The following is a 24885-nucleotide window of genomic DNA, read 5'->3' on the forward strand; positions in this document are numbered from 1 at the left end:
AGATTTGCCACAGGTGCTACAAACTTTGGGCTGCCCAGCGTATACCAAGAAGCCTCGACTTCCCCTGATAGCGAAGCTGGAGGGAGGGTGGATGATGGCTCCATTGGCATCGACCGTCAAGGTCACCTTGACTTGCCGCTTATTGGGCCAAATCCCAAAGGGGTCTTTGACATCAGTGCTGGCCACCTCGATGTACCTGGCGAGAAAGGTGAGTACATCCACCACAGGAACATGGGGGTTGGAGAGGTGAATTGTCACCACCCGGTCATGTTGTGACGGAAGCGTGAATAGCGACTCCACTGGGAGGATCGACAGCGGCGCCCGGTCCCCTTTCTCCTTGAACGCCTTCAGGAACTTGATGCACCCCGCCACATTCTTGAATGTCATGTCGATATACCCACTGCTGGGGAAATCCTGCAGGCAGAAGATGTGCCTAGCTTGAAATCCACAGCAATCGATGAGGATTTTCTTGATGAAGAAGGTGCGATCGACCAGTGCATCTCCTTCCTTGTCCTTCACCACCACCCGAATGGTGTTCCGCACTCCCTGGCCTGAAGCTCAAAGATTGGTTATAGCCATTTTACTCAAAGCCTACCCAGGATCAAAAGCCACTGATCATGGTTTCTCCTCTGCCAAGTAAGTACTGATAAGAACAGATACTACACTTGATCTTAGCCAAAAGGCTGAGAAGCTCCACCACTGGCGGTCCTGCCTTCAGTTGCCTGGACCCCAAGCTACTGGACATAGATTTTCCAGGAATTCGCTTCTTTACTGCACTGAAATTGGAGGCTTTTTCGATTTAAAATATTCTGTCAGGTCGACAATTTAAGCCAATGCTTGGCTGCATTTTCTAATTCAAGGCTCTGCGATTGGTTAAGACATGTGAATAAGAAGAGGGTGACCAATCAGAAGTGGGTTCGGGTAAGCATGGGCTCAAACTGTGTGAATTCCAGGTCCCTGAATGACTGAGCTGAAACTCTGTCCAAAGTCATAGCCAGTCGAGTAAAGTCTGCTCTGGAGTTGGTGATTCACCCTGACCAGACCTGTACTGTACCCGGCAGGAAGATCTCTGATAGTCTCGTGCTACTCAGGGATACGATCGCCTATGTACGGGACAGGAGGGTGGACACCTGCCTCATCAGCCTGGACCAGGAGAAGGCTTTTGACAGGAAATCGCACACCTACATGATGGACGTTCTTTCCAAAATGGGGTTTAGGGAAGGGAATCTGCAATTGGATCAAACTGCTCTACACGAACATCAGTAGCGCAGTCTCAATCAATGGGTGGGAATCGGAAAGTTTCCTGATCCAATCTGGAGTCAGACAGGGCTGTCCTCTCTCCCCTGTCTTGTTTGTTTGCTGTGTTGAACCCTTTGCTGAGTCTATTAGGAAGGATGCGAGCATGAGAGGGGGTGACAATCCCAGGCAGCAGAGGCACTCAAGTGTGGTGGTCACCCGAGCCATTTTCCGCTTCATCTGGGGATCAACAATGGACTGGGTCCGGAGGGACACGATGTTCAAATCTCTGGTCAAGGGCGGGAAAAATGTACCCAACGTTGCCCTCATCCTGATGACCACCTTCGTGTGCGGCTGCATCAAGCAGTGTGTAGACCTCCAGTATGCAAACTGCAAGTGTCACTCCGTGCTGAGGTTCTATATGTTCCCAGTGTTGCGAAGGATGGGCCTGGTCACATTGCCGCGGAACGCTCCATGTAGTTGGACCGTGCTGTACCACCTATCCTTCGTGGAGCAGTTTCTGCGGGAAAACACCTTTGACCACTGATCCATCAGGCAGTGGTCTGCACGGAATGTTCTCAAGGCCCTACGGGAAAAGGAGATGGGGTATCCTGTCGGATGGTTCCCCGAGCAGACCACCAAAGTCATTTGGCAGAATGCCTCATCACCAGAACTTTCAAACAAGCACCAAGATGTAGTTTGGCTGGTGGTGAGAAGAGCCTTCCCCGTCAGATCCTTCCTGCACGCCCGAAGACTCGCCCCCTCCGCGCAATGCCCCCACGGTGGCTGTGGTGGGGAAGAGACGGTTGCACACCTCCTCCTGGAATATGTCTTTGCAAAGCAGGTGTGGAAAGAGATGCATTGGTTTATGTCGAGGTTTATCCCAAGCAGCTCTGCGGGCTGTTCCCAGGGACACACACCGAGACAGACATCAACTGCTGTTGGAGGACTATCAATTCGGTGAAAGACGCCCTTTGGTCTGCCCGAAACTTGCTGTCTTCCAGCGCAAGGAGTTGTCCACCACCGAATGTTGCAGACTGGCACATTCCAAGGACCAGGACTACGTGCTGAGGGATGCACTAAAGCTTGGGGTAGCCGCAGCAAAGGCTCAATGAGGAAAGACCACTGTGTAAGGTCCCCCCACCAGGCTGAACTGAGGGGCTGGATCCATGGGAAACCCCTCGAACTGTATCGGGAAAATGTTCATTTGCTGTAAATGTAAAACTGTAATTGGCATGACAAATGTGAAATGGAAGGGTTGTGAAGCAACTCATGATTGTGTTGAAGGAAACTGATCTCCCTTGCAATGTTTGTATTTTTTGGTGCTGTTTGAAACTGTTTGGCAATGTAATTTTTACAGATTTTTATGAATAAAGTATATTTTGGAAATTGGTCAGTTTCACAAACCCTGTCAGTTTCAGTGCAGGAAACACCGTCTCGGGGGAAATAACATCACAAGTGGGTCTGGTTCCAGTGACCGATTTAACGGCTGCTGCAAAACTCCCGGATTCCCTCATTGCAGCGAAATCATTTTGAAATTCTTTGAAAACAATGAGTGATTCTGGAGGAGTGATGTGGCTTTTCACTGAGGGCATGTGTCGACTGGGGAAATAACTAAGTGTGGAGCCTCGGGCACTGTTTACACAGCCCGTTTAGAAAATCAAATCCACTGCACATCCTTGCTGCAAATGAAATGTCAAACTCGGGGATTCCAGTTTTATACCCGAACACAGCACAGATTTATTCCAGTCAGTTCTGAACAGCCTATCCCATCTCCCGTTTCCAGGTCACTGCTGTCTCTGTGAGGCGGTGGGTGGCTCTTCGAAGAGCCTTTGTTGTGTGTTTGTGGGAAAGGGGCTGGTTTCTCAGCCGCCGAATCCGCAGAGAGTGCGGCCCTGCCGTTTCAGAGCGTACACCACATCCATGGCAGTGACCGTCTTGCGCTTGGCGTGCTCAGTGTAGGTGACCGCATCCCTGATCACATTCTCCAGGAAACCTTTCAACACCCCGCGAGTCTCCTCATAGATCAAACCCGAGATCCGCTTGACCCTGCCACGGCGAGCCAGGCGGAGGATTGCTGGTTTGGTGATGCCCTGGATATTATCACGAAGCACTGTGCGGTGCCGCTTTGCTCTGCCTTTGCCAGGTCCCTTGCATCCTTCACCTCTGCCAGACACTTTTTCCCAAAAGTATACTCCATTCATAAAAATCTGTTTAAAAAAAGCTTTACAAAACAGTCCAAAACAGCACCAAGTTGACATTCCAAAAGCGCAAAGGAAATCAGTTTTCTTCGATACAGGAGTGAGTTGCCTCACAACCCTTCCATTCCATTTTACATGCCATGTACATTTTACAGCAGACCCATGTTGGTGTCGACAGCCAGAGGGGTTTCCCATGGGTCCAGCCCTTTAGTTCACTCTGGTGGGAAGACCTTACACAGTGTTCTTTCCCCATTGAGCCTTTGCAGCGGCCATGATCCACAACATGACTGATTACTGCTGCAACTCCATATTTTGAAGCTAGCTTCAGTTCACCATTTGTGTGGTAATGAATGTGTAGTGTGTCACTGATCGAGCTTCTCTTACATGCATCATTAGCATCTTGTGTTTCAGACCATTTCCATTTCACATCTTTCTTCAACAACTTATGTAGTGGAGCTAACACCATTGCATGCTCAGGCAGAAATTGTGAGTAGTATTGGACCATGCCGAGAAAAGATCTAAGCTCAGACACATCTTTTTGTCTTTGGGGCTTTGACCATTGCCTCTATCTTCTCTTTCACTGGCTGGAGTTCTTTTCATTGATTTTCAGGCCAAGGTACACCACATGAAAAAACATGCTTCCAGTCTAACTTCAGCTTTCAAAGCCAGTCTTTCCCCATTATTATTGGTTTGTTGACATATCTCACTACCTTGTAGGGGAAAGGCTGGCATAGCAGTAATGTCACTGAACTGATAATCTCACGACTCAGACTAATGCCCTGGGGATATGGGTTTAAATCCCACCATGGCAGCTGGTGGAATTCAGATTCAATTCATTAATGAATAATATAAAATCTGAGTAGTGGTGCCATGCAACTATAATTGATTTTCATTAAAACCCATCTGGTTCACTCATACCCTTTACAGAAGGCAATCTGCTGTGCTTACCTGGTCTGGCCTGTATGTGATGCTGGCCCACAACAATGTGGTTTACTCTCACCTGTCCTCTGAAATGACCGAGCAAGCAATTCAGTTGTCAAGGGCAATTAGGAATGGGCAATAAATGCTGGCCTTGCCAGTGATGCCCGCCTCCCATGAAATAATGAATAAAAAACAGGTATCTTGAGGGGCCTGCCCTTATGTTGCACATTACACTCCATTTGCCAACACATTGCTAACACCTCACCAGAGTAGGTTTTCAATTGAGCTGTGCTCTCAGTTAGAGGTACATCACTGACTTTGCTCCCATACATTTCTCTATTCATGATGGAGCAATCCATGGTCGTAGCAATTTGCTGTTTATTTACCAACAACATTGTACAAAAGTCTGCGTCATTTGAGTGATTGCTAGTGGCATAAATGCTGTAAAGCCCTTGCTCCTCTTTGGTTAGGCACTCTGGATTCACTTCAAGATTGTGAACTCCACCCTTATAACATCACTGTTTTCCATTACGACTGGAATTAGTTCCCTTTCCTTCTTTGGCCTCTGCTTGACAATTAAAACATTTTGCGTTTCTGTACTGACATGATTGTGCTGTGTGGTTGCCCTTATGGTGATAACAACACTAAACTGCTATCATTGGCACTCTTCTGGCTATGTCTGTCCACTTTAGACTTGGCTGAAGCACTTTAACAGTGGACAGAAGCCTGTACTAGTTACCAGCATGGGATAAAATTCCCTAACATTCTTTGATGCCATCTCCATGGAAACAGCAATCTTACACACGATCTCAAATGTAAGATTTTGTGTGTTTAGTAACTTTGATTGGATTCTTTTGTTCACAAATCCACACACAAATATGTCTCAAAATGCATGGTCTAAGAATGTGCCAAAGTTGCAACGGAATAAAAATTCTTCAGTGCCACAATATACTCACCAATTGCTTCACTACTTTTCTGATTTCTGGTTCCAAATTTATAGCATTCTGCTATCTCTAGTGGCTTAGGATTGAAATGTTCCTCCACGTTGGTGATTTTGTTTTGACTGGCACATATTTTGCTTTGTTCAGAGCAGGAAGCTTTGTCAGCATGCCAGACACTTCCAGGCCAATTTCCACAAGCAAAATTGTTTTCCTTTGCTCAGGAATTGCCTTATTCTGAGTCTTGACCGCCTCACCTACCAGTCCCAAAATATTCTTAACTCTAAGAACATGCCCATTCTTTCAATACAGGAACGGAATGTTGCTCAAAGCCTCTCATTAGTTGCCAGCTTTCAGCTGTATCACATGGGTACAGCCAAATTTCCTCAATGAGCACTAAGACCCTGCGATATCCTATTCAACTCAGGAGACAGTCTGAGGCTCAGGCTGCCCACAACCCAGCTAAATTCTCCACTATCCGAGCAACTAAGTCACCAGGCTGATCTTGTTTACTGCAGTCCCTGCTGCTGTTTTCTGCCTATATTTACAGACTTCATCTTCCCCTAGTTGCCATTTTCTCTAATATTTTCAGGTGGGTCCAGCAGAGGAAATGGACACCAAATATGGCCAGTTCAAATAAGTGTTTATTCACGCCATTACATCATCACGTCATTACATTATTAGCATAATATACAAATACACTACATATGTGAATCACGTCCTGATCACTTTTACTAGATATGTGTCTGAATAAGTGGAAACCCCTCACAATCAACACTGTCACCTTTCAGTGTTTTGTGGAGAAATTTCACGGCGTGACTTATGTGATTCCCTCATTTAATGTGTTTGTACAAATTTCAGAAAAATATGGAGATGCAAATAACTTACGAGAAATCGTCTAAACATATCTTCATGTCTGGCACTCACTCGCAAAGAACTGCAAACTCACAGACTCAGAAAGAACCCGGAGATGGAAATCAATGTTCAGCACAGCTAGAAAGATCTGCACTAATCTATAGCTCAAAAAACTCAAACACTTTATTTTGACCCTTTGATTTAGTTGGTCGAAGCACCTCTTTAATGAACAGATCAATCCTGGATTCAAATCCCCTTTAAGCCTGACTGTAACTTGGTTTTCCAACTACTTTATTGAGCAGCACAATAAGACAGGACAGTAACAAAAGCAAAATACTGCAGATGCTGGAAATCTGAAATGAAAACAGAAAGTGCTGGAAATACTCAGCGGGTCTGGTGGCATCTGTGGACAGAGAAGCAGAGTTAACCTTTCAGGACTGTGACATTTTATCAGAACTGCTGAAATGTTAACTCTGCTCCTCTCTGCACAGATGCTACCAGACCTGCTGAATATTTCCAGAATAAAAACAGAAAGTGCTGGAAATATTCAGCAGGTCTGGTAGCATCTGTGCAGAGAGGAGCAGAGTTAACATTTCAGCAGTTCTGATAAAATGTCACAGTCCTGAAAGGTTAACGCTGCTTCTCTGTCCACAGATGCCACCAGACCCGCTGAGTATTTCCAGCACTTTCTGTTTTTATTTAAAACAGGACTCTATCTGTCTTTGCTGAGCGAAGGATTTCGGAATGGATGTTTGACGATTGTCCCTTCTTGCACAGAAATTCACTGCAAATACTATAAAGGTACCTCAGTCAACCACACCTCCTTTGAGAGAAATTTGTTCATCATTGCATTTGATCTGGAAACCACTCTTGACATTAATCTCACTGAATCAGAGTGTGACGGATTGCATCTGTCAGTGTGTTCATGTCACTATGTGCTGCTTTCTACTGAGTCTGGGACACGATGCAAGGTGGAGGATTTGTCCGAGTTTTGGATTATATTGTCAGTTGAGAATGATAAAAACTGAAAGGAAGCAAATAAGAAATCCTTGTCCCCAGATTTGAGAATCTGTAGATCTGCTTTGGGAAAGTGAATCAGAGCAGAATGAAGGGTGAACTGTCTGATTGCCCAGAAGTGGTGAAAACACAGCTCAGTCAGCACGTTCTAATAAATAGGAGATACTGGAACGGCTGGCTGTACTTCATGTTGATAAGTCATGAGGACTGGATGAGATGGAACCAAGACTGCTGAGAGCTGTAAGGGTGGAAATTGCCAGAATCTTCTGATTTTTATTTTTTGGATTGACAGCTGCCAGCCATTTGTTTGTCGCAGGACACAATAACGGACTAAAGTGAATCTGCACCGAGCAAATATTAACGTCCCACATCTGCAGGTTTCTTCCAAAACATCGGGAATTTCAGCCTCAATCCTCGGACCTTTGATGTCCTGTTCCACTGATATTTTGTGCCCTGATTAAAATTGATCCTGGGAAGTCTGTCCTCTGAGCGGCCTGGCACTCCGAGTTCCTCTGCAGACATCCGGTTGCTGTTGGTAGACCAAAAGAGTCCTAAAACCCGAGAAGAAACCTCTCCCAGAGCCCTCCTAGTGTGTCTCCATTAGACCATGCAGCCACTACCTGTATAATGGATAGCAATGGTGAGGAGTATGAGTTATTTCAGTGCCTGCGTTTTGTGGAAATAGAGGATTAAAGATTTAAAATAATTAAAATCACTGAATAGATCCTCTGTGAGCAGGACTCAAACCAAACTGGGATAAGTCCAGTGGATTTCAATGTTGAAATCTTTAACCACTGGACCATGGCAGCTGAAATCACACCCCTTTTATACAGACCGAGAATCATCCTACACTGATCCACTTCTGTTCATTTTTGTGTCTAGTTTTAGTTTAGAGATACAGCACTGAAACAGGCCCTTCGGCCCACCGAGTCTGTGCCGACCATCAACCAACCATTTATACTAATCCTACACGAATCCCACATTCCAATAACATCCCCACCGGTCCCTTTATATTTCCCTACCACCTACCTATACTAGGGGCAATTTATGATGGCCAATTAACCTATCAACCTGCAAGTCTTTGGCATGTGGGAGGAAACCGGAGCACCCGGAGGAAACCCACGCAGACACAGGGAGAACTTGCAAACTCCGCACAGGCAGTACCCAGAATCGAACCCGGGTCGCTGGAGCTGTGAGGCTGCAGTGCTAACCACTGCGCAACTGTGCCTGGGACAAAAAAGTTCTGTGTAGCTGTCAATCAAAAAATGGTTGGAAGGAACTTCATTTATTCAAATACCAGCAGCCGCCAGTTGTCAATCAACTCAATCCCTTCAGCAATAGAGAGGGAGAAAGAGAGAGACTGTTAGAGAACTTCCTGCATTCAGTCCTGACCCTGTCACACTCAGCAGCTTCTCACCCAGACCCCACTCTCATCAACACTGAACATTGTTACTGAGACCCTTCAAATACTGTTTATAAAATGAATAAAGGTTCAAAGTTTATGACAGCTGGATTGAATGGAACCAAGTTTAATAAACTTTTCACTCTGACTTGATAACCACATTAGACAGTCCTTCAATTGGTAGCAAAGTTATCAGCTGTAAGAATGTTTTTACTGAGTTGAATAATTTCTGTGTGAGGAATGTTCCAGCATCATAAATGAATCCATTTGCAAATTGTTGATGGAAAGTGAGTGGTTTTATTGAAGAGGGTTTAAAGGAGGATGAGAGAATCGTGTGTGACAATGAAGTGGAATCAATGCAAGTAAAAACTGGAATGAAGGGGGTGGGGATCTCCTGGTCACATGGACTGATTGCAGAATTTTATAAAGATTTCTTTCATAGAGATTTTAACTCCATTTTATTTTTGTTATTTTTTTTCATGGGATGTAAGCATCGCTGGCAAGACCATCATTTATTGCCCATCCCTAATTGCCCTGGTTTTGGTGAGCTGCCTACTTGAACCACTGCAGTCCATATGTTATAGGTACACACACAGTGCTATTAGGGAGGGAGTTCCAGGATTTTGATATGCCCTAGGGAAGGGACGGCAAAATAGTTCCAAGTCAGGATGTGGATTGGAGGGGAGGTTGCTGATTGTAGTGTTCCCATGTGTCTGCTGCTCTTGTCCTTCTAAGGAATCAGGGGGATATCTCTCCGCTGGTTAGAGTCATACCTAGCAAAAAGGAAGATGGTTCTGGTTGTTGGAGGTCAATCATCTGAGCTCCAGGAGATCACTGCAGGAGTTCCTCAGGGTAGTGTCCTAGGCCCAACCATCTTCAGCTGCTTCATCAATAATCTTCTTCAATCATAAGGTCAGAAGTGGGGATTTTCGCTGATAATTGCACAGTGTTCAGCACCATTCGTGACTCCTCAGATACTGAAGCAGTCTGTGTAGAAATGCAACAAGTGCTCGACAGTATCCAGGACTTATCCAATGACCACCTTCAACAAGAGAGAATCTAAGCATCTCCCTTGACATTCAATGGCATTACCATTGCCGAATCCCCCACTATCAACATCCTAGGGGCTACCATTGACCAGAAATTGAACTGGAGTAGCCACGAAATACTGTGGCTACAAGAGCAGGTCACAGGCTAGTAATCCTGCAATGAGTAAGTCTCCTCCTGACTCCCCAAAGCCTGTCCACCATCTACAATGCACAAGTCATGAACGTGATGAAACACTCTCCACTTGTCTGGATGGATGCAGCTCCAAGAACACGCAAGAAGCTTGATACCATGCAGGACAAATCAGCCCACTTGATTGGCACCCCATCCACAAACATTCACACCCTCCACCAGCGCGCACAGTGGCAGCAGTGTGCACCATCTACAAGATGCACTGCAGCAACACACCGAGGCTCCTTAGACAGCACTTTCCAAACCCACAACCGATACCAATTAGAAGTACAAGGGCAGCAAATGCATGGGAACACCACCACCAGCAAGTTCCCCTCCAAGTCACACACTATCCTGATGTGGAACTATATTGTCGTTCCTTCACTGTCACTGGGTCAAAGCCCTGGAACTCCCTTCCTAACGGCATTGTGTGTGTACCTACCTCACATGGACTGCAGCGGTTCAAGAAGGCAACTCACCACCACCTTCTCCAGGGCAATTAGGGATGGGCAATAAATGCTGGCCTAGCCAGCAACACCCACATCCCATGAATGATTTTTTAAAAATGGTGGTCGAGTTCACGTGTTTGGAAGGTGCTGTCTCGGATTGTAAACACTGCTGCCACTGTGCACCAGTGGTGGAAGGAGTGAATATTTAAGGTGGTGGACGGGGTGTTGATCAAGGGAGCTACTTTGTCCTGGATGGGGTCGAGCTTCCAGAGTGAAGTTAGAGCTGAACTCAGCTAGGCAAGTGGAGAGTATTCTATTACACACCTCACTTGTGCCATGTAGATGGTGGACAGGGTTTGGTGAATCAGGAGCTGTGTTACTCAGAGAATAACATAAAAGGTGTTGCCATGGTTACCCACATGGGTCCTAGTTATGCCTGTCTTTTTGTGGTGTATGTCAAACATTCCTTTTTCCTGTCCTACTCAGGGCCCCACCCCCCAGCTCTTTTTCCGGTAGAATGATGACTGTGTCAGTGTCATTTCCTGCTCCCGCCCGGAACTGGAAAACTTCATCAACTTTGTTTCCAATTTCCACCCTTCCCTCACCTTCACATGATCTATCTCCGACACTTCCCTTCCCTTTGTGACTTCTCTGTCTCCATCTCTGAATTTAAGGCTGTCCGCTAATATTCTTTCTAAGCCCACCGACTCCCACAGTTACCTTGACTACACTTTCTCACACCCTGCTTCCTGTAAGGACTCCATTCCATTCTCCCAGTTTCCCCATCTCTGACACATCATTTCTGATGATGCAACCTTCGACAACAGCAGTTCTGATATGTCTTCCTTTTTCCTCAACCGAGGATTCCCCCACACTGTGGTTGACAGGGCCCTCAACCGTGTCTGACCCATTTCCTGCACTTCTGCCCTCATCCCTTCCCCTCCCTCCCAGAACTGCAACCAAGTTCCACCCGACCTGCCTGCACATCCAAAGGATCATCCTCCACTATTTCTGCCACCTCCAGCATGATGCCATTATCAAACACATCTTCCCCTCCACTGCCCTGTCAGCATTCCCCTTCCCATGGCCTCTTCCCATATAATCGCAGGAGGCATAGATCCTGCCCTTTTACCTCCTCTCTCCTCACCATCCAAGGCCCCAAGCACTCCTTCCAGGTGAAGCAGCGATTTACTTGTACTTCTTTCAATTTAGTCTTCTGTATTCGCTGCTCACAATGCGGCACCTCTACATTGGGGAGACCAAACGCAGATTGGGTGACTGCTTTGCGGAACATCTCTGGACAATCTGTAAGCATGAACCCAAGCTTCAGGTTGCTTGCCACTTCACTTCACCACACTGTTCTCATACCCACATTTCTGTCCTCGGTCTGCTGCAGTGTTCCAGTGAAGCAAGCTCCAGGAACAGAACCTCATTTTCTGATTAGACACTCAAAAGCCTTCCGGACTGAACATTAAGTAAAATAATTTCAGAGCATGGCTGGATCTTTTTTATTATTTTATTTTATTTTGATTGATAATTTTTTGTTACCATGTTCCTGCCTGAATCTTGGTTTTTCAAGTTTGTGCTTTTGGAGAGAGCTGTTCATTATTCTGTCATTAACACTGTCTGTACACTAATGTTTTGCCCTTCACTGCACCATTAGCACTCTCCCTTTGTCTTTGCTGCATGACCTGCTTGTCAGTTAATCTCTCCTGCCCTAACACTTTTTGTTGAATTCCAAGATATATTTTATTCATAAAAATCTGTAAAAAATACATTACAAAAATACAAACAATGCAAAGGAGATCAGTTTCCTTCAATACTGGAGTGAATTGCCTCACCACCCTTCCATTTCATTTTACATTTTATAGCAAACAAAAATTTTCCGGATACAGTTCAAGGGGTTTTCCATGGATCCAGCCCCTCCGTTCAGCTTGGTGGGGGGACCTTACACATTGGTCTTTCCCCATTGAGTCTTTGCTGCGGCTGCCCCAAGCTTTAGTGCGTTCCTCAGCACGTAGTCCTGGACCTTGGAATGTGCCAGTCTGCAACATTCGGTGGTGGACAACTCTTTGCGCTGGAAGACCAGCAAGTTTTGTGCAGACCAAAGGGCGTCTTTTACCAAATTGATAGTCTTCCAGCAGCAGCTGATGTTTATCTCGGTGCGCGTCTCTGGGAACAGCCCGTAGAGCACAGACTCTTGTGTTACAGAGCTGCTTGGGATGAATCTCAACAAAATCCACTGCATCTCTTTCCACACCTGCTTTGCAAAGACACATTCCAGGAGGAGGTGGGCAACCGTCTCCTGCCTGAACACACACCTTCCTTTTTGTTCTCTTCCCCACCTCCACCTACCCTCCCCACCCCTCCGCCATCCCCACTTCACTTACTTAAAACTTATTACATTGAGTGTGGAACAAATTCCATCAATCTTTTGTACTGTATGAGATTAAGCTTGTCACACTTTCTGGTACATTATATGACAGCAAATTTAATTCTAAATCTATCTCTGTTGTACTGTATCTGAGTGTGAGATTATTTGAGTGTCAGTCTATGGAACTAAATGTGATTGTGTGATTCATTCTGTCTGTCAATCATGAGTATTGTATGTGAATGTGTGGCAGCTTCTGTATCTATCTGCTACTGTGGGTGAATGTGGATATTATTCTGTATCTGTCAGTGTCTGGAACTAAATTTGAGTGTGAGATTCATTCTGTATGCACCAGTCTTACAGTCAGAATGTGATTGTTTGATTCATTCTCTATGTGTCAGTCTAAGGTATTATGTATGTGTGTGGTTTTAATTAAGTGTCTGTCACTTTATGTGAGCTTGGGTCTCATTGTATATTTGTCAGTCTCTGGTTCTTTCTGTGAGAGTGAGATTAATTCTCTATCTGCTGGTCTCTGAAATTAATTGATTTTGTGACTCACTATGTGTCTGTCAGTCTCTGCTAGTGTATGTGAGTGATATCTGTTATGCATATATTATTTTCTGGTACTGGAAGTGAATGTTGGATTTATTCTTTAGCTGTTAGTCTCTGGTACAACGTATGAGTGTGGGTCCCATTCAGTATTAGTCAATTTCTGGTACAGTCTGCATGTGCACATCCAGAGCTCATTCTGCATTTGGCAGTCTCTGGTACTTAATGTGTGTTACAATTCATTTTTTATGTGTCTGTTTCTGGGACAGTCAGTTAAAGTGGAATTAGTTTTGTATCTCTCAGCTACTGGTATTGTCTACAAGTGTGGTACATTCTGTATCTATGAGACTCTGGTGCAGGATTCCTCTGTACCGGTACTTAATATGTATTTCAGGGATGGTATTGAGAACTATTTGTTTAACGCCATAATGTATCACAATTTGCCTCATTTTAACTGTGTGTTTTATTGAGTTGTGGTATGAGAGTTTTAGGAACATAGGAGCAGGACACCCAGCATGCTCTGCCATTCAATAGGATCAGGACTGATCATCCACTTCAATGCCTTTTTTCCCACACTATCCTCATATCCCCTTATGTCATTTGTATTTACAAATCTGTCAATCTCTGCTTTAAACATACTCAATGACTGAGCTTCCACAGTTCTCTGGGGTAAAGAATTCCTAATGTTTAACAACCCTCTGAGTAAAGAAATTTCTCCTCATCTCTGTTTGTTTTGGACGAGTATTTAGTCTGTAACTCTGAAAACATTTGTGAATGATGACATATATTTCAAACTCACAAATGGTGTGCTCAGTATAATTAGAATCATTGAATTGATACTCTATCTTTCATTACAGCTCTGACAGAGATTATTGGATTGGTATGTAATGTGTAGTGCAGTCTGCACTAATTGGCATAATACTGTAACTTTCCTTTTGATACTGTATGAGATGTTTGTACTACATTGTAATCTGTCTCTCAGTCTGCACTCTGGTCTACATTCTTAGGATTCATTCTGTACCTTTCCATCAGCTGCTCTACCTCATATTTAATTTGTAGCTTAGGCTGCACTTTTGTGAGATTGATCCGGTGCCTTTCAATCTGATAGTGTGTGTGATTTTGAACTGAGATCAATGGACCTACCTTTCAGCAGTACTGAGTTGGGCTGAATTGGAAACAACTTCTGCCTCTCCGGCATTGTTTGATTGTCTGCTGGGAGAGTGGAGTGTGGTGGTGCGTGGGGGGAGGGTTGCGTGGGGAGGGGGGAGCGTAATGCAGTATCTTACACATTCAATGTCTCTTGATCATCTCCATTGACAACCCCATCTGGCTAATTGAATCAGGGAGCACTCCCACTGTCTTGTTTAGTCTTTTAGAATGCAAATGTGCAGCCATATTTTCAGCCATTGTTGTGGTCTTTTTAAACAAGGTATTTGAAGTCCATAACAGTTCATACGACAAAATTAATATGTCTCGTTTTTGACAGGTGTGGTTTTCGGCATAACATGAATGTAATATTTCAATTAATAATCATTATGACCAACCACAAAGGATGATCAGTAATACAAAGAGTGTCAGTGTCTGATTCCACTGCAGCACTCAGCTTCTGCTGATCAGGTTTTCTTTGGTAGTTTTACAACAAGTTAGTGACATCCAGGAACAACCCAACATCTGCACTGCTCCATGAATGGGAATACCTGCTGGAGCAGGGATGTATGCATAAGTCAGGATTTTATTTCCACCTGGCAATATTATGTAAGAACATAATAACTAGGTGCAGGATTAGGCCATTCCACCAATTGAGCCTGCTCCACCATTCAATAAAATCATGGCAGATCTAATCATGGCCTCAACTTCACTATCCTGCCTGCCCCTATAACCCTTCATTCCCTTGTAGATCAAAAGTCAGTCTAACTCAGCCTTAAATATATTCAATGACCAGTCTCCACCATCCTCTTGGGTAGAGAATTCCAAAGAATAGCAGCCCTTTGAGAGAAGATATTCCTCCTCAACTACATCGAAAATGAGACCCCTTATTTTGAAACTGTTCCCCCGAGTTCTTGATTCCCTCATGAGGGGAAACATCATCTCAGTAAATACCCTGTCAAGCCCCCTCAGAATCTTATGTATTTCAATAAGATTGACTCTCATTCTTCTAAACTCCAATGAGTGCACCACAACCAGGTCAACCTTTCCACATAACACAACACCTTCATCCCAGAAATCAACCTAGTGGTTCTTGCCTGAACGACCTCCAATGCAAATATATCTCTCCATAAATAAGGAGACCAAAACTGCATGCAACACTCAAGGTGTGGTCGAACCAACAACTTGAACATTTCTACCCCATCCCCCTTGGAATAAAGGCCAACATTCCATTTGCCTTCCTAATTACTTGCTGTACTTTCATGCTAACATTTTGTGATTCATATACAAGGACCCCCTGATTCTCTGTACCACAGCATTCTGCAGTCTCTCTCTATTTAAATAATATTCTGCTTTTCTTCACATCATACCAAAGTGGATAACCTCACATTTTCCCACATTATACTTCATTGCCAAATTTTTGTCCACACACTTAACCTGCCTTTATCCCTTTGCAAACTCATTGTGGCCTCCTCACAACTTTCCCACCTATATTTGTATCACCAGCAAATTTGGTTACAATACACTCGATCCCTTCATCTAAGCCAGTAATTATAGATTGTAAGTGGTTGAGACCCCAACACCGATCCCTGTGGCACACCATTAGTTAGTTTGCCAAACTGAAAAATGACCCATTGAACCCAATTCCCTGTTTCTTGTTAGGTAGCCAATCCTCTATCCATGCGAATATATTACACCTGAACACCATGAGCTCTTATCTTGTGTCTTTTACATGGCACTTTATCGAACACCTTTTAAACTCCAAATAAACAACATCTACTGATATAAAAACAGGAAATGCTGGAAATACTCAGCAGGTCTGGCAGCATCTGTGGAGAGAGAAGCAGAGTTAACGTTTCGGGTCAGTGACACGTCTTTGGAACTGGCAAATATTAGAAATGTCAAAGGTTCTAAGCAAGTAAAGCGGGGGTGGGGCAAGAGATAAGAAAGGAGAAGGTGTAGATAGGACAAGGTCACAGAGAATAACTGACCAGAAGGTCATGGAGCAAAGGCAAACAATATGTTAATGATGTGTTGAAAGCCAAAGCATTATTACAGATAGGGTGTTAACGGACTGAAAATTGAATAGCAGCAAGTACAGACATAAAAAAAAACAGTGGGTAAGCCAATTGAACAGACTAAGATGAAATAAAATAAACATACAAAAAAATGTAAAAAGAAAAAATAACTAAAAATGAAAGTAAAATGGGGGGCTGTCATGCAATGAAATTATTGAACTCAATGTTCAGTCCGGCAGGCTGTAGTGTGCCTAATTGGTAAATGAGATGCTGTTCCTCGAGCTTTCGTTGATGTTCACCGGAACACTGCAGCAAGCCCATGATAGAGATGTGAGCATGAGAGCAAGGGGGAGTGTTGAAATGGCAAGCGACCGGAAGCTCAGGGTCCTGCTTGCGGACTGAGCGGAGGTGTTTCGCAAAGCGGTCATCCAGTCTGCGTTTGGTCTCCCCAATGTAGAGGAGACCACATTGTGAGCAGCAAATACAGTATACTACGTTGAAAGAAGTACAAATAAGTTGCTGCTTAACCTGAAAGGAGTGTTTGGGGCCTGGGATAGTGAGGAGAGAGGAGGTAAATGGGCAGGTATTACACCTCCTGCGATTGCAGAGGAAGGTGCCATGGGAAGGGGACGAGGTGGTGGGGGTAATGGAGGAGTGGACCAGGGTGTGGCGGAGGGAAAGATCCCTTCAGAATGCTGACAGGGGAAGGGAGGGGAAGATGCGTTCGGTCGTGGCATCATGCTGGAGGTGGCGGAAATGGCGGAGGATGATCCTTTGGATATGGAGGCTGATGGGGTGGAAAGTGAGGACAAGGGGAACCCTGTCACGGTTCTGGGAGGAAGGGGAAGGGGTGAGGATAGAGGTGCGGGAAATGGGCCCGACACGGTTGAGGGCCCTGTCAACCACGGTGGGGGGAATCCTCTGTTGAGGAAAAAGGAAGACATATCAGAAGTGCTGTCATGGAAGGTAGCATCATCAGAGCAGATCACTACATCTACTGGTTCCCCTTCATATACCCTGCTTGTTACATCCTCAAAAATAATTTTGTCAAATATGATTTCTTTTTCATAAATCCATGTTGACTCTGCATGATTGTACATTAATTTTCTGAATGTTCTGCTACCACTTACTTAATCATGGATTTCAGCATTTTCCCAATGACAGACATTAGGCTAGCAGGCCTATCATTACCTGCTTTTTGAATAGGGGTTTCACATTTGCGGTTTTAATATCCACTGGGACAGTTCCAGAATCTCGGGAATTTAAGATTACAACCAATGCATCCACTGTAGCCATTTCTTTTAAACTCTAGGATGCAGGCCATCAGGTCCAGGGGATCTGTCAGTCTTTAGTCCCATTAGTTTTCCAACTACATTTTTTCTAGCGATAGGGATTGTTTCAAGTTCCTTCTCTTACTCTGCACTCACTCTGTTCCATGAGCAGATTCTCAGTGAGAAGCGGCGCTCAGATCACCGGAGGAAAAAAAGAACAGAATTCAAACTGTCTAAATGAAAAACAGACCAGAATTGACCCAGATACTGTCATTATTAAATTAATTAATCAGCGCCAAACCACTTATCATTAATGCACCAGGAGGGTCTCCGAATTTATGAAATTGAAGGTGGCAGCATTTATTAAATTGTTGATGGACACCCTGTAGTTCAGTTCTTCATTTAACTGGGGGTGGGTGGGTACAGGGGGATGTGTGAGGAGAGAAACAGAGCGCAATCCAGAGAGGGAACGGAAAACACACCTGGACAGATGTGAAACAGGTCAATCCACTGTTACAATAACTCCATCACTGACTCCCTCCTGACAGTAACCAGCCCTTTCACAGAGACTGTCGGTGGCTCTGAAAAGAGCCTTTGGGTTATTGGATGACATTTTGGCCGCTTTACTTTTTCTGGGAGCTCTGAGCGCTGGTTTTCTTGGGCAGCAGCACGGCCTGGATATTAGGCAGCACCCCGCCCTGAGCGATGGTCACTCCTCCCAGAAGCTTGTTGAGCTCCTCGTCATTGCGGACCGCCAGCTGCAGGTGTCTGGGGATGATGCGGCTCTTCTTGTTGTCCCGGGCCGCATTACCAGCCAGCTCGCCGATTTCAGCGGTCAGATACTCGAGCACAGCAGCCAGATAGACCGGGGCTCCGGCACCCACACGCTCAGCATAGTTACCCTTTCTCAGGAGCCTGTGAACACGACCCACCGGGAACTGCATTCCAGCCTGGGAGGAGCGAGACTTGGCCTTGGCCCGAGCTTTCCCGCTGGTCTTTCCTCTTCCAGACCTTTTTTTTTATTTCCAAAATATACTTTATTCATCAAAATCTGGAAAAAAAAAATACATTACCGAACAGTTTCAAACAGCATCAAGTCAAAAAATACAAACAGTGCAAAGGAGGTCAGTTTCCTTCAATAAAGGAGTGAGTTGCCTCACAACCATTTCATTTGTCATGCCAGATACATTTTTACATTTTATAGCACACAAATATTTTCCAGATAAAGTTCGAGGGGTTTTCCATGGATCCAGCCCCTCCATTCAGCTTGATGAGGGGAACTTACACAGTGGTCTTTCCCCATTGAGCCTTTGCTGCGGCTGCCCCAAGCTTTAGTGCGTCCCTCAGCACATAGTCCTGGACCATGGAATGTGCCAGTCTGCAACATTCGGTCATGGACAACACTTTGTGCTGGAAGACCAGCAAGTTTCGGGCAGACCAAAGGGCGTCTTTCACCGAATTGATAGTCCTCCAGCAGTAGTTGATGTTTATCTCGGTGTGCGTCCCTGGGAACAGCCCATAGAGCACAGATTCCTGTGTTGCAGAGCTGCTTGGGATGAACCTCGACAAAAACCACTGCATCTCTCTCCACACCTGCTTTGCAAAGACACATTCCAGAAGGAGGTGGGCAACCGTCTCTTTCTCACCACAGCCACCTCGAGGGCATTGTGCGGAGGGGGTGAGACTTCAGGCGTGCAGGAAGGATCTGACGGGGAGGGCTCTTCTCACCACGAGCCAAGCTACATCTTGGTGCTTGTTTGAAAGTTCTGGTGATGAGGCGTTCTGCCAAATGATTTTGGCGGTCTGCTCGGGGAACCATCCGACCGGATCCACCATCTACGTTTCCCGTAGGGCCTTGAGGACATTCCGTGCAGACCACTGCCTGATGGATTGGTGGTCAAAGGTGTTTTCCGCAGAAACCTTCCCACGCAGGATAGGTGGTACGGCACGGTCCAACTGGATGGAGCGTTCCGCGGCAATGTGACCAGGTCCATCCTTCTCAACATCGGGTACAGATAGAACCTCAGCACGTAATGACACTTGGTGTTTGCGTACTGAGCAGAAGACGGCAACGTCATCCATGTATGAGAAAAGCTCGAGTAGACTATGCTAGAATTCCCCAGAATGTAGAAGAATGACAAGTAATCGTACTGACAAATAAAAATCTTAAGTGGTTTGACACAAAGGCTCATAGTCTCAGTCTGAAGGGCTCAGTCATTCAGGACTGAGAAGAGATTTTTTTTCACTCTAATGGTTGTTAATCTTTGGAATTCTCTTCCCCAGAGAGCTGTGGATGCTCAATCATTGCGTATATTCAAGAGAGAGATTAATAGGTTTTTGGACACTTAGGTGATCAAGGGATCAGCCCTAATCTTATCGAATGGCAGAGCTATTTCGAAGGGCCGAGTGGCCTAATCCTCCTTCTTATGCAAAGTTCCATTCTGTAAGAAATGGGACCTTTAATAACTGGTTCTTCTCATAATAATGTCGAATGCTTATAGCAATATATTATAGCGGCACATTGGCGCAGTGGTTAGCACTGCAGCCTCACAGCTGCAGCGACCCCGGTTCGATTCTGGGTACTGCCTGTACGGAGTTTGCAAGTTCTCCCTGCGACCATGTGGATTTTCGCTGGGTGCTCCGGTTTCCACCCACAGCCAAAGACTTTCAGGTTGATAGGTAAATTGGCCATTATAAATTGCCCCTAGTATAGGTGTGGGGATGTGGTAGGAATATAGGATTAGTATAAATGGGTAGTTGATGGTCAGCACAGACTCAGTGGGCCGAAGGGCCTGCTTCAGTGCTGTATCTCTAAATAAATAAAAGTAGCAGACAGAGCATGAGGCCACCCATAGAAAAGCAGTTCTTAGCAGCGAGGGTCAGCACTGGTATAAACAAAGATAGGGGCTGAGGAGTATGCTGTTCCTGAGGTGGTCATAATAGAAGCCACTGGACACCATAGACATTCCTGAACTGATAGATGGAGTCTTCTTGCACTTTGTGTACCCTGTTATCAGTACAAGTGTCTAGTGAAAGCTAAAAATGGGCTCCAGTATAAGATATACTGAAAGATGACCTTGAGCAAAAGTGATGGACAAAGTTGGGGGGGGGGGGGGGTGTGGCCACCCTGATACTTCAGTTACCTGTCCTGTATTCATTGGTTAGAAGTGTTTGAACAAATGATTGACATAGGGTACCAGTCCCGAGAAATAAAGTATATAAACAGGTGCTCGACAGGGAAATAGTCAGTCTTATTCAGACAGGAGAGCTTCCCAAAGCTCGGCTTCAGCTGAGTGTTAGACTTTGGCCTAACACTTTGGTTGGCTGAAGAAGACTGAGGACACCAACACCAACACCTCGCCTGCTTCATCGTCAGGGAGACTGTCAACACTGTTCTTCCCCACTGTATGATCCGGATCTGTAATCCATTCAATCTGTTATGGGTCGTACCTCTAATTCATCTATTTAGCTTACGCATCATCATATTTAAACTGTTCATATTTAAACTGATACTTCTTAATATTACATTAAACTGTTGCTTCTTAATAAACTATTTTAAAATCACATTATGAGCTCGGTCCCCTTCTTTGTGTGTCTGTGAAGACCGAACCAAAATCTTACAATTCCTTCCCAGGGAATATTTCATTCTTCAAAAAGAGAAACTTGCTGGAAATCTGAATAACAGAAGATTCTGGAAACACTCAGCAGTTCCAGCAGTATCTATGGAGAGAGGAAGGCAGGAGCAACGTTTCAGGTCTATAGAAGGGTCACAGAACTGGACCATTAACCTGAGCTTCTCTTCTCCACAGTTGTTTCTGGACTGGCTGAGTGTTTTCAGTATTTTAGTTTTTTTTTGTATTTCATCCCTTTCCCTTTTGACTGTTTGCTGTGAAACTTTCAGCGTTGTGCTCAGTTCTTTGTGTAGTTATGTTTTCTTTGTTTGAAGTGATGTAAATAGTATCCTAAAATATCAGACAGAAATACTGCTCAATTTAGTGTAAAATATAACAGGGCACATTTACAAATATCTAATCAATTAAGGCAATTTTTAAAAATAAGAATCAATTACCTTTATTTTCAATATAAAAATATGAAGCAATATGAGTGCAGCACTTACAGACAAAATCTATTACCTCACATTACCTGCATCTTTAACCTTGACAGACTGTGTAAATTTCTTCTCCTATGTTACAGTTCTCACTTTCAGCTAGCAAATGTCAGCAATCTGTGATGCAGTGCAGTTTACAGATCAGACCGTCAGTCACAACATGCAATGATTGTTCAGCTTATGTTGGACAGGTGGAACTTAGAAATATTGGGAATGGAGACAAAGAACAAAGAACAAAGAAAATTACAGAACAGGAACAGGCCCTTCGGCCCTCCAAGCCTGCGCCGATCCAGATCCTCTTTCTTAACATGTCGCCTATTTTCTAAGGGTCTGTATCTCTTTGCTTCCTGCCCATTCATGTATCTGTCTAGATACATCTTAAAAGACGCTATCGTGCCCGCGTCTACCACTTCCGCTGGCAACGTGTTCCAGGCACCCACCACCCTCTGCGTAAAGAACTTTCCACGCATATCCCCCCTAAACTTTTCCCTCTCACTTTGAACTCGTGACCCCTAGTAATTGAATCCCCCACTCTGGGAAAAAGCTTCTTGCTATCAACCCTGTCTATACCTCTCATGATTTTGTACACCTCAATCAGGTCCCCCCTCAACCTCCGTCTTTCTAATGAAAATAATCCTAATCTACTCAACCTCTCTTCATAGCTAGCGCCCTCCATACCAGGCAACATCCTGGTGAACCTCCTCTGCATCCTCTCCAAAGCATCTACATCCTTTTGGTAATGTGGCGACCAGAACTGCATGCAGTATTCCAAATGTGGCCGAACCAAAGTCTTATACAACTGTAACATGACCTGCCAACTCTTGTACTCAATACCCCGTCCGATGAAGGAAAGCATGCCGTGTGCGTTCTTGACCACTCTTTTGACCTGCGCTGCCACCTTCAAGGAACAATGGACCTGAACACCCAAATCTCTCTGGACATCAATTTTCCCCAGGACTTTTCCATTTACTGTATAGTGCACTCTTGAATTGGATCTTCCAAAATGCATCACCTCGCATTTGCCCTGATTGAACTCCATCTGCCATTTCCCTGCCCAACTTTCCAATCTATCTACAATCTGCTGTATTCTCTGACAGTCCCCTTCACTATCTGCTACTCCACCAATCTTAGTGTCGTCTGCAAACTTGCTAGTCAGACCACCTATACTTTCCTCCAAATCATTTATGTATATCACAAACAACAGCGGTCCCAGCACGGATCCCTGTGGAACACCACTGGTCACACTTCTCCATTTTGAGAAACTCCCTTCCACTACTACTCTCTGTCTCCTGTTGCCCAGCCAGTTCTTTATCCATCTGGCTAGTACACCTTGGACCCCATGCGACTTCACTTTCTCCATCAGCCTACCATGGGGAACCTTATCAAACGCCTTACTGAAGTCCATGTATATGACATCTACAGCCCTTCCCTCATCAATCAACTTTGTCACTTCCTCAAAGAATTCTATTAAGTTGGTAAGACATGACCTTCCCTGCACAAAACCATGTTGCCTTTCACTGATAAGCCCATTTTCTTCCAAATGGGAATAGATCCTATCCCTCAGTATCTTCTCCAGCAGCTTCCCTACCACTGACATCAGGCTCCCAGGTCTATAATTACCTGGATTTTCCCTGCTACCCTTCTTAAACAAGGGGACAACATTAGCAATTCTCCAGTCCTCCGGGACATCATCCGTGTTTAAGGATGCTGCAAAGATATCTGTTAAGGCCCCAGCTATTTCCTCTCTCGCTTCCCTCAGAAACCTGGGATAGATCCCATCCGGACCTGGGGACTTGTCCACCTTAATGCCTTTTAGAATACCCAACACTTCCTCCCTCCTTATGCCGACTTGACCTAGAGTAATCAAACATCTGTCCCTAACCTCAACATCCGTCATGTCCCTCTCCTCGGTGAATACCGATGCAAAGTACTCATTTAAAATCTCACCCATTTTCTCTGACTCCACGCAAAGCTTTCTTCCTTTGTCCTTGAGTGGGCCAATCCTTTCTCTAGTTACCCTCTTGCTCCTTAGATATGAATAAAAAGCTTTGGGATTTTCCTTAACCCTGTTTGCCAAAGATATTTCATGACCCCTTTTAGCCCTCTTAATTCCTCGTTTCAGATTGGTCCTACATTCCCGATATTCTTCCAAAGCTTCGTCTTTCTTCAGCCGCATAGACCTTATGTATGCTTCCTTTTCCCTCTTAGCTCGTCTCACAATTTCACCTGTCATCCATGGTTCCCTAATCTTGCCATTTCTACCCCTCATTTTCACAGGAACATGTCTCTCCTGCACACTAATCAACCTCTCTTTAAAGGCCTCCCACATATCAAATGTGGATTTACCTTCAAACAGCTGCTCCCAATCTACATTCCCCAGCTCCTGCCGAATTTTGGTATAGTTGGCCTTCCCCCAATTTAGCACTCTTCCTTTAGGACCACTCTCGTCTTTGTCCATGAGTATTCTAAAACTTATGGAATTGTGATCACTATTCCCAAAGTAGTCCCCTACTAAAACTTCAACCACCTGGCCGGGCTCATTCCCCAACACCAGGTCCAGTATGGCCCCTTCCCGAGTTGGACTATTTACATACTGCTCGAGAAAACCCTCCTGGATGCTCCTTACAAATTCTGCTCCATCTAGACCTCTAACACTAAGTGAATCCCAGTCAATGTTGGGAAAATTAAAATCTCCTATCACCACCACCCTGTTGCTCCTACATCTTTCCATAATCTGTTTACATATTTGTACCTCTATCTCACGCTCGCTGTTGGGAGGCCTATAGTACAGCCCCAACATTCTTACCGCACCCTTCCTATTTCTGAGTTCTGCCCATATTGCCTCACTGCTCGAGTCCTCCATAGTGCCCTCCTTCAGCACAAGCTGTGATATCCTCTTTGACCAGTAATGCAACTCCTCCACCCCTTTTACCTCCCTCTCTATCCCTCCTGAAGCATCGATATCCTGGGATATTTAGTTGCCAATCGTGCCCTTCCCTCAACCAAGTCTCAGTAATAGCAATAACATCATTCTCCCAGGTACTAATCCAAGCCCTAAGTTCATCTGCCGTACCTACTACACTTCTTGCATTAAAACAAATACACCTCAGACCACCAGTCCCTTTGCGTACATCATCTGCTCCCTGCCTACTCTTTCCCTTTGTCACGCTGACTTCATTATCTGG

At 44.9% G+C, this 24885-nt stretch overlaps 1 protein-coding gene and 1 pseudogene across 1 annotated transcript; both read right to left on the bottom strand.

Annotated features, from left to right (window-relative positions):
• Nucleotides 1–560: 560 nt before the first annotated feature.
• LOC137359431 (U2 spliceosomal RNA) lies at nucleotides 561–695 on the bottom strand (annotated as a pseudogene).
• A 6830-nt stretch (nucleotides 696–7525) lies between these two features.
• On the bottom strand, nucleotides 7526–18596 carry LOC137359414 (histone H2A-like; the record flags this gene model as incomplete). The annotated part of the gene is made up of 3 exons (XM_068025396.1): nucleotides 7526–7697; nucleotides 11870–12000; nucleotides 18237–18596. Coding segments are annotated over 3 exons (663 nt in total), but the record flags the coding sequence as incomplete, so codon positions are not given.
• Between the last annotated feature and the right edge of the window lie 6289 nt (nucleotides 18597–24885).

The sequence above is a fragment of the Heterodontus francisci genome, unplaced genomic scaffold, assembly GCF_036365525.1.
Source record: "Heterodontus francisci isolate sHetFra1 unplaced genomic scaffold, sHetFra1.hap1 HAP1_SCAFFOLD_102, whole genome shotgun sequence".
Classification (NCBI taxonomy): domain Eukaryota; kingdom Metazoa; phylum Chordata; class Chondrichthyes; order Heterodontiformes; family Heterodontidae; genus Heterodontus; species Heterodontus francisci.